The sequence below is a fragment of the Pristiophorus japonicus genome, chromosome 5, assembly GCF_044704955.1.
Source record: "Pristiophorus japonicus isolate sPriJap1 chromosome 5, sPriJap1.hap1, whole genome shotgun sequence".
NCBI classification, from domain to species: domain Eukaryota; kingdom Metazoa; phylum Chordata; class Chondrichthyes; family Pristiophoridae; genus Pristiophorus; species Pristiophorus japonicus.
Window position 1 is genome coordinate 116,418,885 of NC_091981.1, and position 17,590 is coordinate 116,436,474.

The 17,590-nt window shown below is 45.7% G+C and overlaps 1 protein-coding gene across 1 annotated transcript in view; it reads left to right on the top strand.

Moving 5' to 3' along the window:
- Window positions 1-17,590, top strand: part of LOC139264103 (DNA topoisomerase 2-beta-like) — a 146,290-nt gene that overhangs the window by 64,234 nt on the left and 64,466 nt on the right. Inside the window, exon 23 of the mRNA XM_070880192.1 lies at window positions 3,798-3,984. Within this exon, the coding sequence (XP_070736293.1) occupies window positions 3,798-3,984 (187 nt within the window). The remainder of the gene's footprint in view (window positions 1-3,797; window positions 3,985-17,590) is intronic.

A 17,590-nucleotide genomic window follows, 5' to 3' on the forward strand; every position in this document is an offset into this window, starting at 1 on the left:
GATCCTTTCTCCCGTTTTCAGAATTCTCGTTCTACCTGAACCCGTCCCTCCAATCTCTTACCCTCTTTTCGCATGACATCGGCCATCACAATTTCTCTGCATTCCTCACTTACTCCAACCTACCTCCCTCTGAACTTGCAGCATTCAGTTCTCTCAAATCCAACCCCAACATTGTCATTAATCCTGCTGACAAGGGTGGTGCTGCTGTTATTTGGCAAGCCAACCTCTACCTTGCGAAGGCTGAATGGCAACTCTCTGACACCTCCTCCTACCTCCCCCGGACCATGACCCCACTACCAAACATCAGGTTATTGTTTCTAAAACTGTCACTGACCTCATCTCATTTCTAGAGATCTTCCAACCACGGCCGCCAACCTCATATACACCCAACCCTGCACAGACCGCTTCTACTCCCTTCCCAAGATTGACAACAGGACTGCCATTCCTGCGCCACGGAACTGATTTCTTCCTATCTCGACTCTTATTTTCACCCCTTGTCCAGTCTGTTCCCACCTACATCTTTGATTCTTCTGACTCCCTCCACTGTTTCTTGGCCCCAACCATCTCCTTTTCACAATGGACATCCAATCCTTCTACAACTCCATCCACCACCAGAATGGCCTGAGGGTGTCCGCTTCTTCCTTGAACAGAGGCCTAACCAGTCCCCATCCACCACCACCCTCCTCCGCCTGGCTGAACTTGTTCTCACATTGAATAACTTCTCCTTTGACTCCACTCACTTCCTCCGAATTAAAGGTGTTGTATGGGAGCCCGCATGGGTCCTAGTTATGCCTGACTTTTCGTGGGTTATGTGAAACATTCTTTGTTCCAGTCCTACACTAGTCCCCTCTCTCACCTCTTTTTCCAATACATTGATGACTATCGGTGCAGTTTCCTGCTCTTGTCCTGAATTAGAAAATTTCATTCACTTTGCATCCAATTTCGACCCTTTCCTCACTTTCACATGGTCCATCAACGTTTCCTTTCCTTTCCTTGACTTCTCTCACCATTTCGAGGGATAAGCTGTCGACAAATATCCACTATAAGCCCACTGACTCCCACAGTTACCTGGACTACACTTCCTCCAACCCACTTCCTGTAAGGACTCTGTTCCATTCTCCCAGTTTCTTCGTCTCCGTCGCATCTGTTCTGACGATGCCACCTTCCATATTAATGCTTCTGATATACCTTTTTCCTCAACCGGGGATTCCCCTCTACAGTGGTTTATATGCCCCTCGACCATGTCCGTTTTATTTCCCACACTTCTGCTCTCACCCCTTACCCTTCCTCCCAGAACCACGATAGGGTTCCCCTTGTCCTTACCTTCTACCCCACCAGCCTCCACATTTAACGGATTATCCTCTGCCATTTCCTCCTCCTCCTGCATGAAGCCATCACCAAACAGATCTTCCCTTTCTCTTTCAGCATTCCGAAGGGACAGTTCACTCCGCGACCGCCTGGTTCACTCTTCAATCACCCCCAACACCCCCTATCCTTGGCAAGGCATCTTCCCGTGCAAGCACAGGAGATACAACACCTGCCCTTTTACCTCCTCCCTTCCCACCCTCCATGGCCCCAAACACTCCTTCCAAGTGAAACAGCGATTTACTACTTGTACTTGCAATTTAGTATATTGTATTCGCTGTTCACAATGCAGTCTCTACATATTAAGAGACGAAACACAGATTGAGTGACCGCTTTGCGGAACACCCTGCAAGCGTAACCTCAATCTTCTGGTCGCTTGTCACTTTAATTCTCCACTCCACTCCATTCTGCCCCTTCTGTTCTCGTCCTCTTACACTGTTCCAACGAAGCTCAATGTAAGCTTGAGGAACAACACCTCATCTTTTGATTAGGCACTTTACAACCTTACGGACTCAACATCGAGTTCAACAATTTCAGACCATAGCCTTTGCCCCTATTTTTTCACATGGCAGCTACTTATGTTTCTGCCATTCCCATTTATACCTCTTTTAGACTCAACTTTTGTTTCTTTACAGTCCCATTACCATCTCTTTTTGCTTTGTACTATCATCCCTTTTGTCATTCAATCACTCTTGCCTTCCAACCTAGTACAGGCGTCCCTTTTGTTCTTTCCTCCCCTCCCCCCTTTCCCTGTCAGATGTGTTTATTTGTACTAACAGAATGGCAGCCGTTTCTCAGATTGGCTCTTCATTATCACATTACCTATTGCTGATTCATCCCCTTGAAGGATAAGCCACACCCTGAAGTTTCTCTGGAATGTGTAAATGGACTGCCCAGCCTAACTTTGCACTTTGTAACATGATCCGTTTTGACTTCAGAAGTCAGAGAGAACACATCTTGAACACAGGACACATCCCCCAGCCAAAGTTCCTTATCCCAGTGCAAGTGCATGACCCTCTCCCAGCCAAAGTTCCTTACCCTGGTGTAAGTGCATCCTTCCTGCAGCCAAAGTCCCTTAGAATCATAGAAGTTTACAGCACGGAAGGAGGCCATTTTGGCCCATCGTGTCCGTGCCGGCCACAAGAGGCTATCTAGCCTAATTCTACTTTCTAGCTTGAGGTCCGTAATCCTGTAGGTTACGGCACTTCAAGTGCACATCCAAGGACTTTTTAAATGTGATGAGCGTTTCTGCCTCGACCACCCTTTCAGGCAGTGAGTTCCAGACATTCACACCCTCTGCGTGAAGAAATTTCCCCTCAAATCTCCTCTAAACCTTCTACCAATTACTTTAAATTTATGCTCCCTGGTTGTTGACCCCTTCATTGTCAACCACATAGCCGATTTTAGTATCATCTGCAAACTTCTTAATCATACCCCCTATATTCAAGTATAGATCATTGATGTATGCCACAAAAAGCAAGGGATCTAGTACTGAGCCCTGCGGAACCCCACTGGAAACATCCTTCCAGTCACAAAAATACCCATCAGCCATCGCCCTTTGCTTCCTGTCTCTGAGCCTGACTTCCCCCTCTCATCTCCGATTCCCCCCCCCACCCCGTCTCTCTTCTTTCCTCCTCCGCTCCCCCCTCCCGGCTGGGGCATGGTTGTAGGCTCGGAGCCTGGTGGCTTAGTGGGTGGCTCAGGGCCCGGTCGGAGGCTCTGCGGGTGGCTCGAGGCCCGGTCGGAGGCTTGGGGCCCGACGGCTTGCGGCACAGCGGGTAACTCGAGGCCCAGTCGGAGGCTCAGCAGGAGGCTAGGGGCCCGGTCGGAGGCTCAGGGCCCGGCAGCTTGCAGCTCAGCTGGTGGCTCGGGGCCCGGTCGGAGGCTCAGGGCCTGGCAGCTTGGGAATGAACGTGTTCGGGGTCCCACGTACGGTTCCGATTTCGGGCGTCGGGAGGACGCATGCGCAGAAAATCGTTAGTGCAAATTACGCTCCGGGGGGTGGGTGAGTCGGGAGGCGCATGTGCAGAAAGCAGTTAGTACAAATAGTTACTTTATTCCCTGCCTTGGTACCTGCTTAAAACCTGCTACAGCTCCAACTTTTGCCAGTCTGACAGTAGGTCATCGACCTGAAGCATTAACTCTGTTTCTCTCTCCACAGATGCTGCCTGTATATTTTGTAACATATTATTTGAGCAACTTCAAATGTAAATGGAGTTATGAATAATGTATTTCAATAGGAAGGAGACTACTTTACTGAACTGAAAACATTTCAAAAGTTGCTCTTTTAAAATCATACAGATGGATGAAATTACTCTCCCAGGCTTTCTTTTGGTTCTTGGTTTTGTGCCAGTTCAGAAAAATTGTTAATTTTCAATGTACAGGTAATATAAATTCATAAATATAACTTAAATATAACTTTGTTTCCTTAGCTGAAAAGCCGAAGTATACATTTGATTTTTCTGAAGAGGAAGCAGATGATGATGAGGATCTGAAGATGAAATCTGAATCTCCGAGTGTCGAAGAAAGGGATGCTGAATTTGTTCCTTCAGACAGTGGTGGAAAGGATGAAGATGATGATGATTTCTTCACCACCAAATCGAAGCGATCGCCATTGCAGTGAGTAAAGGAATTTATTCCATATACCATGTAAATAACCGTTTAATGTTTGTTTCCTGAGTATTTCCATGCTGCACAACCACCACTGCTACTGTCTCGTGCAATTATGGGAGAGGAGAAGAGACAGGTTAGATCAGTGGTTCTCAACCTTTTTGTGTTCGCGGCACATTTTCGAATACTAGAATTTTTGGCGGCACACTTGAAGGGATTAAAAGGTGAACACAGGTTAAAAAAAGCAAGTTTCAGAAAATTTAAAAAACATTTTATTAATCACAGTATATGAAGATATACAACATTGTACACATGTATGTTATTAATTATTTTTTATTCTGAAAGTAACAATAAAATAATAACCTATAATAATAATTCCTCACATTCATTATAGATTAATTAGTATTTTAATGTGATACTTGAGCCTGACGTTTTTAATTTTATGTCACTAATATTAGGGCTTATAACCGATAAGGCGACTCTCATTTCGTGTTCAAGTTCGCTAAGTTTTTCCTGTTATTTGCATTTGATGTTCGTAAGAGTTGAGAATCCTAATTCGCAGAGATATGATGTTGAAAACGGCATCAGAATTATCAAGGCTTTTTTTGATATTGCAGGATATTCTTCTTTAATAGAAATCCAGAATGCATCAAGAGACATATCTGAATGTTTCATTTTAAGTCTGTAGAAATAGAAGTCAATTCTTCTTCTTCTTGCAATGTAAAATCAAAATCTGACGTACAAATTGGAGAAAATGGATTTCTTACCCAATCATACTTTTCTACATCCAAAGATGGAAAATATTTTTTGATGTTGTCTTCCAGTGATGCCAAATGCTCTATCACGATAGGAGCAACCTTTTTAATACTGTAATTTGGTATCAAAGGGAACATTTCAAGATTTTTTTCTGTTGCTCTCTTTTTCCAGATAGAATTTTTTTTCTGAAAAGCTAATAGCTTGTCTGTAGAGCTGAGAATGTTTTCATTTCGCCCTTGAATACTGGTATTAGCGCTGTTAAGACAATTAAATATACCTGCCAAATATGCTAACTTAGCACACCACATTTCACTCTTAAGCTATTTGCCAAAGGTATTGTTTCCTTCTCTTTCAAAAAATACTGGCAATTCTTCTTTAAGTTCAAATACACGACATAAGACTTTTCCCCTTGAAAGCCATCTTACCTCTGTATGCAAAAGTAAACATTCGTGCTGTGCATCCGTGGCTTTGCAGAGCTGTTTAAACAAGCGAGTTTTTAAAGGTCTTGATTTTATATAATTTACAATATTAACAACTTGATCTAACACAGATTTTAATTCTAGCGGTAATGTCTTTGCAACAAGTGCTTCTCTATGCAAAAAGCAATGGGTGAATAATATATTTGGATTATGTTTTTTTGCGAGCGTAATGAATCCTTTGACACATCCCACCATAGATGGAGCACCATCCGTGCAGATTCCAACACATGAGTCCCATGAAATTTTCAAGTCTTCTAAATATGAATTCACAAAATCAAATATGTCTTGATCGCTAGTATTTTCTGGAAGTTCTCTACAGCACAGAAATTGGTTCAATATCTCGTTTTCATGAATGAAGCGAACAAATGCTAATAATTGTGCTTTACCACTAATGTCGATTTGCAAAGCAAAATTCGAGTTTGTAAGTTTCTCGGCTACATTTTCTTCAATGTTAGATGACATATAATTTATTCTTCTCCGAATTGTATCGTCAGACAGCGGAATTTTTGCAATTTCTTGTTCCGCTTCATCGCCGAGCATTATTTTGACAATTTTACAACATGCAGGCAAAATAAGTAACTCAGCTATAGTATGAGGCTTCATTTTCTGCACTATTAATTCAGCAACTTCATAAGAAGCAATTTGAACTTTATCTGACACCTTAACATTTTTTTCAAAATATTTCACTTGTTTTGATTGCGTTGCCATCAATCTCCTAAAATAACTCTGATCTTTTGTTGCAAGATGTGCATGTTTCGTAGTAAAATGACGTTTCAATTTACTGGGAACCATTGCACTGTTTGACAGTTTTTCGCTGCACACAACACACAGTGGAATGGGGCATTATTTTTCTGTCCATGAAAAACCGAAACTCAAATAATCCTCCATATATTGACGATGAATTTTGGATTTTTTAGGATTTGGTTCGGCACCGCTTGTACTGGTGTTGGTTGTAGGCCTACTAGCGCCACTTGTAGTGGCACTGTCATTGATAACTCCTTGCTCAGTTTTCTTATGATGAATTTGTCCATTGGGGGGACAAACTTTATTCGTCTGAATGATCCAAACCCCAGACAGACACGAACTGAGTCTTCCAATTTCCAAGCTCCAGAGAGTCCAGACAGAAACGAACCTAGAGTTGAACAGGAAGTTTTGATTTTGACTATGGTCAAAATATGCTAAAAGCCAACTCTCAAAAATGAAAGGAACCGCTAGGGAGGTTAGGCCAGGTCAAATTGGATGCCGCATATATCAAAGGAGCCACTAATTGCCGCTATACCAGGTCAGAGTGTCAAAAATGCCGCCAGTCCTGGCCACACATCAAGCTGCAGATCAATAAACAAAAATAGCAAAATATAAATAAGAATGTGGTTAAATGTAATTAAATAGTTTTTGACATTTTATTATAAAAACTACACTTTTTACTTAATATGTGTTAGACTCGTCTTTCATTTCTTTCATTCAAATTAATAATCACATTTTAAGCTTTTCACATGAACAATTTAATACTATTATTTTGGATTAGGAGTGACCATGGCCCAAGTGCCCCCCCTGGCTATGCCCTTGGTACAGAGGCACATACACACACAAACGTAAACATACATACACACGCTTATACACACACACACACAGACACACACACAGTCTCATTCGATGTTAGGCACTCGCACTTCTCTATCAGTAATGGGAGGGAGTGAGGGAGTGGGGGTGGTGGTGGGGTGGTGGTGTTGAGTACTCGAAGGAAACAAATTTTGCCAAAGGATTTTGTTCTGAGTATGGGCATTTAAATTGTGTGTGTGTGTTGTCTCTTGTCATTATTACTTGTACAACTCTAGAACATAGTTTTTTTGATAATAGTAGAGATAAATAGATAGTTATTTGTCAATATTGGCAATGTTTACTACAGCAGTGACATCATACATATAGGTAGATGACATATGTGTCTGTCTGTCTCTCTCCCCTTCCCCTTCTGTTTCAGAGTTAAATGGTTTGTGTTTCATTGTGAAATCAGCTAAAGTCCACCATACGTTTACACAATTTGGCGGCACACCTATGAAGGGTTCACGGCACACCAATGTGCCGCGGAACACCGGTTGAGAACCACTGGGTTAGATAGTGGAATTCTTCACCCGCCATCATTAATACTGTTCTGTGATCAGTTAATGGAAGGCACAATTCAAGCTGGAAGATATGAATAATGTTTAATTCTGTCAGGATAAAGTGTTCTCTTTATTATATGTGGAATGGTTCAAGAACTGGTGTCTTTCCATGGTGGGAACAATCTTTTAAAGAAAATTTGCACTAAGTGGTCAGGCCTTTTTGCCTCCTGTCACATGCTGCTAGCATATTCCAGCTTCTACACCAGTGAATATTGCTTTTATTTTTGCTAGGTGTTGGTTTTTAAGTCAATTAGGTTCTTTGGAATTTTCTCATTTCATATTTAAAGTACTATTTGAAACGAAGTTCACATGCCATTTGGCCAACATCATTTGGAATCACAGTCCACTCAATCAATCCAACCCCAGCCTTGCAAGACTAAGGGGGAGAAATTGGGACGCTAACTTTTAAGTTTGAAAAATTAGCACCAGGCACTATGGCCCCAAGTTTCCACATGATTTGCTCCTGATTTTTAGGAGCAACTGGTGTAGAACGGAGTATCTGAGAAATCGGAATTCTCCACATTTAGTTTTCTGCAGTTCTAGTCAGGTAGAACAGTTTCACTTTGGAACTGAATTTTTTTTTCAAACTGACGCCTGATTTGAAAGTTTCCACAGTGAAAACGTACTCCAAACTAACTTAGAATGGAGCAAGTGAAGATTTTTGTACACTTGAAAAAACCTTGTCTACACTTTAAAAAATCATGCGCAGGTTACAAATTAGGCGTCGGGAACGAGGTGGGGGGGAAGGGAAGTCATTAAATTCTACAATCAATCCTTAGTTATACTTATACAAATATTATACAAATAAATCCAACCTGAATAAAAATTTATAAGCAAAGAAAAGATTAAATAAACCATGTTCCTACCTGTGTGAAAGTGCTTCAGGCTGCCTTTCAGGCAGCGGTGTGGCGTCGGTCTCGGGGGCAGGCAGCAAGCAGCGCTTCAGGCAGCGGTGTGGCGTCGGTCTCGGGGGCAGGCAGCAAGCAGCGCTTGAGGCAGCAGTGTGGCGTCGGTCTCGGGGGCAGGGGCAGGGGCAGGCAGCAACCAGCCTTGGTGCTTGAGGCAGGCCTTCATTCCCCGCAAAGATGCAGCACCCGGATGGACTTGAGGCCATTCGGCCATGGAATTGCAGCGGCGTCTGTGGCTGGCCGGGAGCCGAAGAATGAACACAGGACACACGTAGCTCATTAAGGTTCTTGAGGCCATTCGGCCACGCTTTAGGGGCAGCATCAGTGGCTGGCCGGCAGCCAAAGATACAGCAGCAGCCTTCGAGCTGTGAGGGGGACTGAGGCCATTTGGACAGGGAGAGGCAGCCACATCGACAGTTTTATATTTAAATTTGCAGAATGGGTGCTGCATTGTCAACACCACGTATTATGCAATGGTTCGCCATCAATTCACTGCATAGGAGAGAATTGATTAGAGCTCACCGCACCAGGAACGTCATAGCCCGTAGGTTGATGGGCAGGAGACCTTACCCACGTCGACAATATCAAGCCAGGCGCTCGTACCTGGGCATGAGCGAGGCTGATTGTGTGAAAAGGCTGCGTTTTCGCAGAGAAGTTGTCACTGAGATCTGTGATATGGTGAGAGCAGATTTGCAGTCCAGAAGCAGAAGGATAACTGCCTTGTCTGTTGAAGTGAAGGAAACAGCTGCACTTTCTTTCTATGCCTCGGGATCGTTTCAGGCTACAACTGGAGATGTGTGTGCCATCTCTCAACGTGCAATACATGCCTGCGTTTACCAGGTCACGGCTGCACTTTATGCGCGAAGGAATGACTTCATCAATTTCCCAATGACCGCACAAGCGATCCATGAGAGGGCTGTGGGCTTCTTCAGGATTGCCGGCTTCCCAAAGGTACAGGGCTGCATTGATTGTACCCACATCACCTTGCGAGCACCCGTGGAGGAATCTGAGCAGTACCGAAATAGGAAAGGTTTCCACTCTATCAATGTGCAGCTCATGTGTGACGACAAGCAGCGCATCATGTCAGTCAATGCGAGATACCCTGGCAGCACCCACGATGCGTTCATCCTACGCGACAGCGTTCTATCTGACATGTTTGAGTAGCAGCCAGAAGGGCAGAGCTGGCTACTGGGAGACAAAGGGTACGGCCTGACCACCTGACTCATGACGCCCCTACGCGTGACACGGACAGAAGCTGACCGTCAATACAACATGGCGCACATTGCGACGCGCAGCATCATTGAGAGGACCATTGGCATATTGAAACAGCGATTCCGATGCCTGGACCATTCCGGAGGACAATTGCAATACTCTCCTCAGATGTCGGTCACTTCACTGTTGTGTGCTGCATGCTTCATAACTTAGCCATCATGAGGCAGCAGGAGCTGGTAGTGGAACCCGAAGACCGACGTGAGGGTCCAGTGCATGATGATAGTATTACGGAAGACCAGGATGTGGATGATAACGACAATCAGGAAAGCATGCAAGTGCCTGATGCCGGAGCACGAGGTCGGAGGAGGGCCGTCCATCATGCCCCTTTAACGATTGCTCGAGACTTGCGCCAGCAGCTCATCCGTGAATGCTTCAACTACTGATGCCTGAGGGCTCTGCGACCACTTTTTCATATGGACATGTTTATTCTTTGCAGTTGTTCCTACGTTGTGTTGTGTTAATGGAACATGAAACAGTTTTAATGAAAAAATATTTTATTGAAAAGTTAACGTCACTCTAATAAAATATTTGTTGTATCAAACTATACTTTTTAATATGACTCTTGAAGATCACTTAAAAACTTTAAGATCACTTATAAACTTGTAAAGTTAAAAATGTTACAAAACACTTTCTATGTGAAAAATTTTACACTCTAAGATCACTTACACTTCAAGATCACTTTTTAGATGCAAAATTAAATAATTTACAGAATGTAAGAGCATTTACACTATAAGATCACTTAAAAACCCTGAGATCACTTACAAGTTGTAAAGTTACAAAACTTACAAAACAATTTCAATTTGAAAAATCTTACACTCTGAAGAACACTTAAACTTCAGGATCACTTTTTAGGTGCAAAATTAAATAAGATACAAAAAAATGTGAGAGCATTTACACTATAAGATCACTTAAAAACCATAAGATCCCTTATAAGTTACAAAACTTACAAAACAATTTCAATTTGAAAAACGCTACTACAGCTATATCAAGAACAAGAACAAAAGCAGCAAAGAAAGGCTGCAACCATGTCTCATCCATATCTCAGTGAATGTTCACTTCCTCATGGGGGTGTCATTTGATTGGCTGGGCTGTGTGCCCTTATTGCAGCAGCTACCTCAACCAGGCCCTCCCTGACGGCCTGTGCCGACACTTGCATGCCCTCCCTAACGGCCTGTGCCGACAATTGCATGCCCTCCCTGATGGCCTGTGCCGTAATTTGCATGCCCTCCCTGATGGCCTGTGCTGTCGATTGCACTCCCTCGGACATTCCCTCCCTAAGTTCCCGTGTCATTACTGCTATTTCTCCCATCAGGACCGTCAACTCTTCACCCACTGCATTGACGCCACCGATGAGTGATCGGGTAAGCTCATTGGTCTCCATACCCAATGCCACAACCTGAGCCGCATCTGTTGCACGCTGCATCTCAGGAGAGCGTGTCTCCAATGTCCTTCTCTGCCTGGGTCTGCCTCGTGGCACCACTACACTGGGAGGCGCGGGCATGGACGGTGGGATGCTCGGTGTTGCAAGCGGCACCACTACACAGGGAGGCGCAGGCTGGGACTGTGGGACGCTCTGTGTTCCAGACAGCTGAACTGGAGGGAGAGGCTCGGGCTGGAATGGTGGGATGCTCTTGTGTTGCAGACGGCAGCACTCGAGTGCGAGCCGTGGGCTGGGATGTTGGACGAATGGGTGTAAACTGCTCCATGATATCAGCAGCAACACTGGGATCCGCAGCGTCGGAATCAAAACCATAGTAGGTGGAACCAGAACCTATGCGAGAGGGAGGCGCAGGCTGGGACGGTAGTGCACTGACTGTAGAAAGCTGCATTATACCAGCAGCACCACTGGGACCCGCAACATCGGAAGCGAAACCATGGAAGGTTGAACCAAGACCTATGCTAGGGGTTGAAACTCTGATGCCCCTTGATGGGGGCTCATAAACATTAAATTGGAAGCTCTCCCCTGAAGACATTTCAGTCATCGTTGCCATCATCCAGTCTGGTTCGTCCGCAGCTGGTTGTACTGGTTCTTGTTCTGTACCCTCAGGGTTGGCAGCAGCAGCATCGTCATCATCATCATCATCATCATGTTCTGCAAAATACATCAGAACAGTCAAATGCTTAACAGCAAGGGAGAGGGCCGGGTGGGTGGCATGAGTACTCTCACACATAGCAGGCCAGGCAGCAGGTTGATTTAAAGGGCCATGATGCATTTTCAGGACTTGCCCTCTTCCTCGCGTGCGGGCCCAGCTTGTACTGTATTCTTTACTCCATGTGCGACTCATCATAGCAGCTACACTTTGTTCCAAGGGTGTCAGTGGATGCAGATTGGGCACGCCTCCTCCTGTCCGAGTTGCTTCCCTTTTGTTGTGGGCCAATTTCTTCTGCAAAGAGTAAAATATAACTTTTTACAGAGTGTGTCAGTCTGCAAGGTGGGACATATAGATAGCCAGGTTACAATTACGATTAAATTAAAAATGGGAAATATTACTTACACTAACTACTTGACCAAGGTCGTGCCATTTCTTTTTACACTAACTTCCAGATCTCCTGGTATGCACCACTGCGCAGTAATCTTCTGCAACTTGGTTCCAGCGTTTCTTCATTTCTTTTGGTGGCACTTTTATGCGACCTCTGTTGCTGGTATCTAGCTCCTGCCATCTCTGCTCAATTACGTTGACTAATATCTCCACTTCCTCATGCAGGAAATTCTTTGTTCTTGGTGGACGTTGATCCATTGCAAAGTTGAATTGGCACTTTTATTTCTTCAAACACACAGTCCTTAATTTGGAGGCACCGGTTCTGCAAGTTTAGCAGTGAAAAGCTGAACTCACTGATTTCAGCAGGTGATTTATTCAGCAGTGCTGCTAAAAGCACTCCCTCAAACACAGAAATATCAAGAAAATTAAAATGCAAGCCTTTGCAGGGGTCCAAGAAACAAATCTTCACTTTTTCTGCAGCACTTTTAAAAATGGCCGAGTGCCAATGTTTACTTCAGACTGCGCGTGCGCGAACGCTCCAACGTACACGCGCAGGGTTGCCGGCACCAAAAGCCTCATTTAAATTGTACCCGCCCCCTCCCACTTACAAAATCGGCGCGAGTGGTAGGCTCCGCCCCCTGTGCGCCGCGCCAAGCAGACATCGAGCTCAAAGGAGCTCGAGAATACCGCGTTTTTTTTCAGGCGCCGTTTTCGGCGCGACAAACAGGCGCCCAGCTCTGAGGGGCGCCTTTTTCGCCGCGTGTGGAAACTTGGGGCCTATATGTTTTTAAAGTTTAAAAAAAATCCAGCCTTTGCGCTCCAAAAAGGAAATAGAGCGCTAAATCAAGTGCTCCACTTCCTTCCTGGAGCGCAATCGGGGCGATAGCTGTGCAGCACTGCACACTGGGACGTGCAGCATTGCCACGTTGAAAGACTCCTTCCCTCCCTTAAAGGGAAGGGCCATCGCTGCAAGCTCTGCAAAAAAAAAATTGTCTCTCCGATGGCAACCGGAATCCCACCCGATGCACTCAAGTCGAGTGCTGGGCTGATCGATCGCGGGCAAAGAAGACCAGCCAGCAACCTGAAAGAGAGAAGGTAAAACTTTCTTTGACTCACTTCATCCACCTCGCCTTTAAGTATCAGCCTCAAAGTGCCCGGCCTCCCGATAGACGCCTCCTGTATTTGCCAGTGTTATCGCCCGCCGATGCTGCACGGGGTGGAATGCAAGTTTGGGTCCAGGGCGATGCGCATGGCGCTGACATCACGATCTCTGGGCAAAGGAGATCGTGGCACAATGTCGCACCGCCGCCACTAACCTCCCACTGAATATAGCTGGAGTTGATGTTATCGCTGCGCCTGGCCCAGTTAGCATCCCGTTATCGTCCCGCCCCAGAGGCGTTCAGGGGGCCAATTTCTCGGCCAATGTACTTTGGGTCCTTCCCACCAGAAGATACGACACCTGTGTTCATTGCCTTTCATCAGAGCACAGTTGTCCCATGTTCCAGATTCCGAACAAGGGTTTTTTTACATCATTCACATGTTTTGGGAGGAGTTATGTGACCTTTTACTGACCCAGTACGATCTGGTTCTCAAACCTGCTAACTCAGTGCTAATTGGCATTAATTAGAATCCTGTACAGAAAAGACTTATTGATGTAGAAAAATGATTAGTTGTTGTCGGAGAGCCCCCAAAGCTTTCATTTAATGGCATGGCTATTGAAACGGTCAGACTAAATCAGGTGACGTTCCAGCAAATTAATAGTGAACACTATTTCAACAGACTAAGAGATATTGTGCTGGAGATTTTTTTATAACTACGAATGATTCTGGAGAAGATACTCACTCCAAGCTTTGACTTCTTAGTGCTGTTTTGCTTACTATGCAGCTCTAGTGGAAATGACAATAGGAAACACTTGGTGTCTAGGTTTTTTTTAAAGCTGCATGTAATGCTCCACGAGATGTCGCTCAATGAGACTTGATTGGTTCTGAGCAGGCTGATGTAGGAATCTTTTGAAACAAAGGGTACCCTTTGATCTTAAATTTCTCTTTTAAAACGATTGCATTACTGGCTCTCGTATTAGCAGAAATGATTAGTGCACTGTAGGGTTGGTGGTAGATCGCCCAACCTTATTTAAAAGAAGTAGGGTATCTTGAGTCCCATTCTTCACTTGCACATAAAATCAAGTTTCACTTCATTCAAAAAATCATCATGCTGAAGCCTAATGCATCACCTCCTGGTTTTCTGTTTGGAAGGAATAGCACTCGGTTGATTTGCCCAGAGTGTGGATAGAATAACAGACGTTTATGAATATAGATATTTTTTGTTTGTTTTCTTTGGAAACAAATCCATACCCATTACTAAGCTAGGAATTTGCAAGTGGTGTGCTCCCTAACTTGTCCTTTGTTCCCTGTCTGATCAGGTGGCTTGGTGCCATGCTTTACTTCAGATAGATTTATACCATTGTAACTGTCATGTATTCAACTATCATTGTAACCCATGTATAAGCTGACCTAAGTTGTACACCTTGAGAACATTGACCACAAGGGGGTGAACTTGTGGGAGACACTCCTAACCTGGACTTTCAGGTATAAAAGGGGAAGCTCCACCATCTTTCATCACTTGAGGTCTTGGTAATAAAGGTAATTGGTCACAGAGTGACCTTCTCTCAAGCATGGGCCTCATGTGCATTTATACTGTATAGTAAGGACATATCATTGGCGTCGAGAAACTGGGATTTAAACCACGCGAGCATGGCCACTAGCAGCACAGAAGAGAGGTACTGTGGTGGTGATGATTGGGACGACTTTATTGAGAGACTAGAGCAAAGTTTTGTCACTAAGGAATGGTTGGGACAGGATTTGGCCGACAAACGCAGGGCTCATCTGACGGTTTGTGTATCCAGAACGTACTCCCTGATGAAGGACCTTATAGCGCCAGAGAAGTCGGCGGACAAGACATTCGAAGAGCTCAGTAAGTTGATCGGGGAACACCTTAAACCAGCGACCAGCATGCACATGGCGCGACACCGGTTTTACACGCACCGGCGGCGAGAAGGGCAAAGCGTTCCTGACTTCGTGGCAGATCTCTGGCGACTGGCGAGCCTATGTAAGTTCACAGATGCATGCAGAGCGGAGATGCTGCGAGACTTTTTTATTGAGGGCATCGGGCACGCTGGGGTTTTCAGGAAACTGATTCAGACCAAAGACTTGACCTTGGAAGTGGTGGCTCTGATAGCCCAGACATTTATCTCGGGAGGAAGAGACCAGAATGATGTTTGACAAAAATCTTGGCTCAATTGTGGCAAACAACCAGGGAGTCAACATTGTTAACACGGCACACAGTTCTCTAGGCAGACGAGGGCAATCGGACATGCCCCAGCATGTAGTCGAACCCAAAGGGGGAATTCAACAGAGACAATGGCTAGCTGAACGGCGATTCATGCCATCGCAATGGACAATGCGGCCAGTAATGGGGCCATCAACACCTGTTAATGGTGCGCTTAAGGACAATTACAGAGACAGTCAGAGACGATCGACTGGTAATGGACCTTTTGTTTCCAACAACGGGGCCTCCAGCTCATGCTGGAGGTGTGGAGGCAAACGCCCAGCCAGAGCTTGCAGGTATCAGCAATATACCTGCAGAAACTGCTATGTCAGCGGTCACTTGGCGCGTATGTGCAGGAAGCCTCAGCCAGGTTGATGTACGAGGAGGACGGGCCCGCTGTAAGCCCTACGAGGCCAAATGAATACTGGGGGAAATCGCTGGAAGCTGAAGTTCAGCGAGTTCATATGCAGCACATATACAGTTCATATACCAGGACGCCACCGATAATGATGAAAGTGCTCCTCAGTGGCATCCAAGTATCAATGGAGCTAGACACGGGGGCCAGCCAGTCCCTGATGAGTATCAAACAGTTCGAAAGGTTGTGGGTGTCCAAGGCCAGGAGGCCAAAATTATTGCCGATTGACGCACAGCTACGGACATATACAAAGGAGATCATTCCGGTGCTAGGCAGTATCACGGTAGTCGTGACCCACAAAGATTCGGAGGACAGGTTGCCACTCTGGATTGTCCCGGGGGACGGGTCCCGCACTACTGGGGAGGAGTTGGCTTGCTGTCATGAACTGGAAATGGAGCGATGTCAATGCAATTTCTTCCGTGGAGCAAGTATCATGCTCACAGGTCCTGGACAAATTTGACTCATTATTTCAACCCGGCATCGACACTTTCATGGGGGCCAAGGTAGTGATTCACATAAACCCGGACGGCAGGCCAGTATACCACAAGGCCAGAGCGGTGCCGTACATGATGCAGGAAAAGATAGAATGCGAATTGGACGGCATCATCTCACCAGTCGAATTCAGTGACTGGGCGAGCCCGATCGTGCCATGCTCAAGGCGGATGGGTTCGTCAGGATATGTGGCAATTACGAGGCCACCATCAATCGGGTGTCACTACAAGATCAGTGCCCGCTACCGAGAGCGGAGGACCTCTTTGCAACGCTATCCGGTGGCAAACTTTTTTCAAAATTGGCCCTGACCTCAGCTTACATGACCCAGGAGCTGGCGAGTGAGTCGAAGAAGCTGACCAGCATCACGACACACAAGGGGTTGTTTGAGTATAACAAATGTCCGTTCAGGATTCGTTCGGCCGCCGCGATCTTTCTGCGAAATATGGAAAGCCTCCTTAAGTGGATTCCAAGGACAGTGGTTTTTCAAGACGACATCCTCATCATGGGTCGCGATACTGAAGAACACCTCCACAACCTGGAGGGGGTGCTACGCAGACTGGACCGGGTAGGGCTGCGACTAAAAAAGGTGAAGTGCGTCTTCTTAGCTCCAGAGGTAGAATTCCTGGGGAGGAGGGTAGCAGCAGATGGGATCAGACCCACTGCGTCCAAAACGGAAGCGATCCAGAGAGCACCCCGTAACACGACGGAGCTGCGTTCGTTCCTGGGGCTCCTGAAACTTTCTTCCCAAATTGAGCACGCTATTAGAGCCGCTACACATGCTCTTACGCAAAGGTTGTGATTGGGTCTGGGGGGACAGCCAGAAAAGGGCTTTTGATAGAGCACGCAACTTGTTATGCTCCAACAAATTGTTAACGTTATATGACCCGTGTAAGAAACTTGTTCTAACGTGCGATGCGTCGTTCTATAGGGTCGGGTGTGTGTTGCAGCATGTGAATGCCATAGGTCAGTTACAGCCGGTAGCTTATGCCTCTAGAAGTCTGTCCCAGGCAGAAAGGGGCTACGGGATGGTAGAAAAGGAAGCGCTAGCATGTGTATATGCAGTAAAAAAAAATGCACCAGTACCTGTTTGGCAGGATATTTGAGCTGGAGACAGATCACAAACCCCTAACGTCTCTTTTGGCCGACAACAAGACCATAAATGCGAATGCATCGGCCCGCATACAGAGGTGGGCACTTAGGTTAGCCGCCTATGACTACACAATTCGGCACAGACCGGGCACTGAAAACTGCGCCGCTGCACTCAGCAGGCTCCCACTAGCCACCACTGAGGGGGCAACTGAGCATGATGTTGAGATGGTCATGGCTGTTG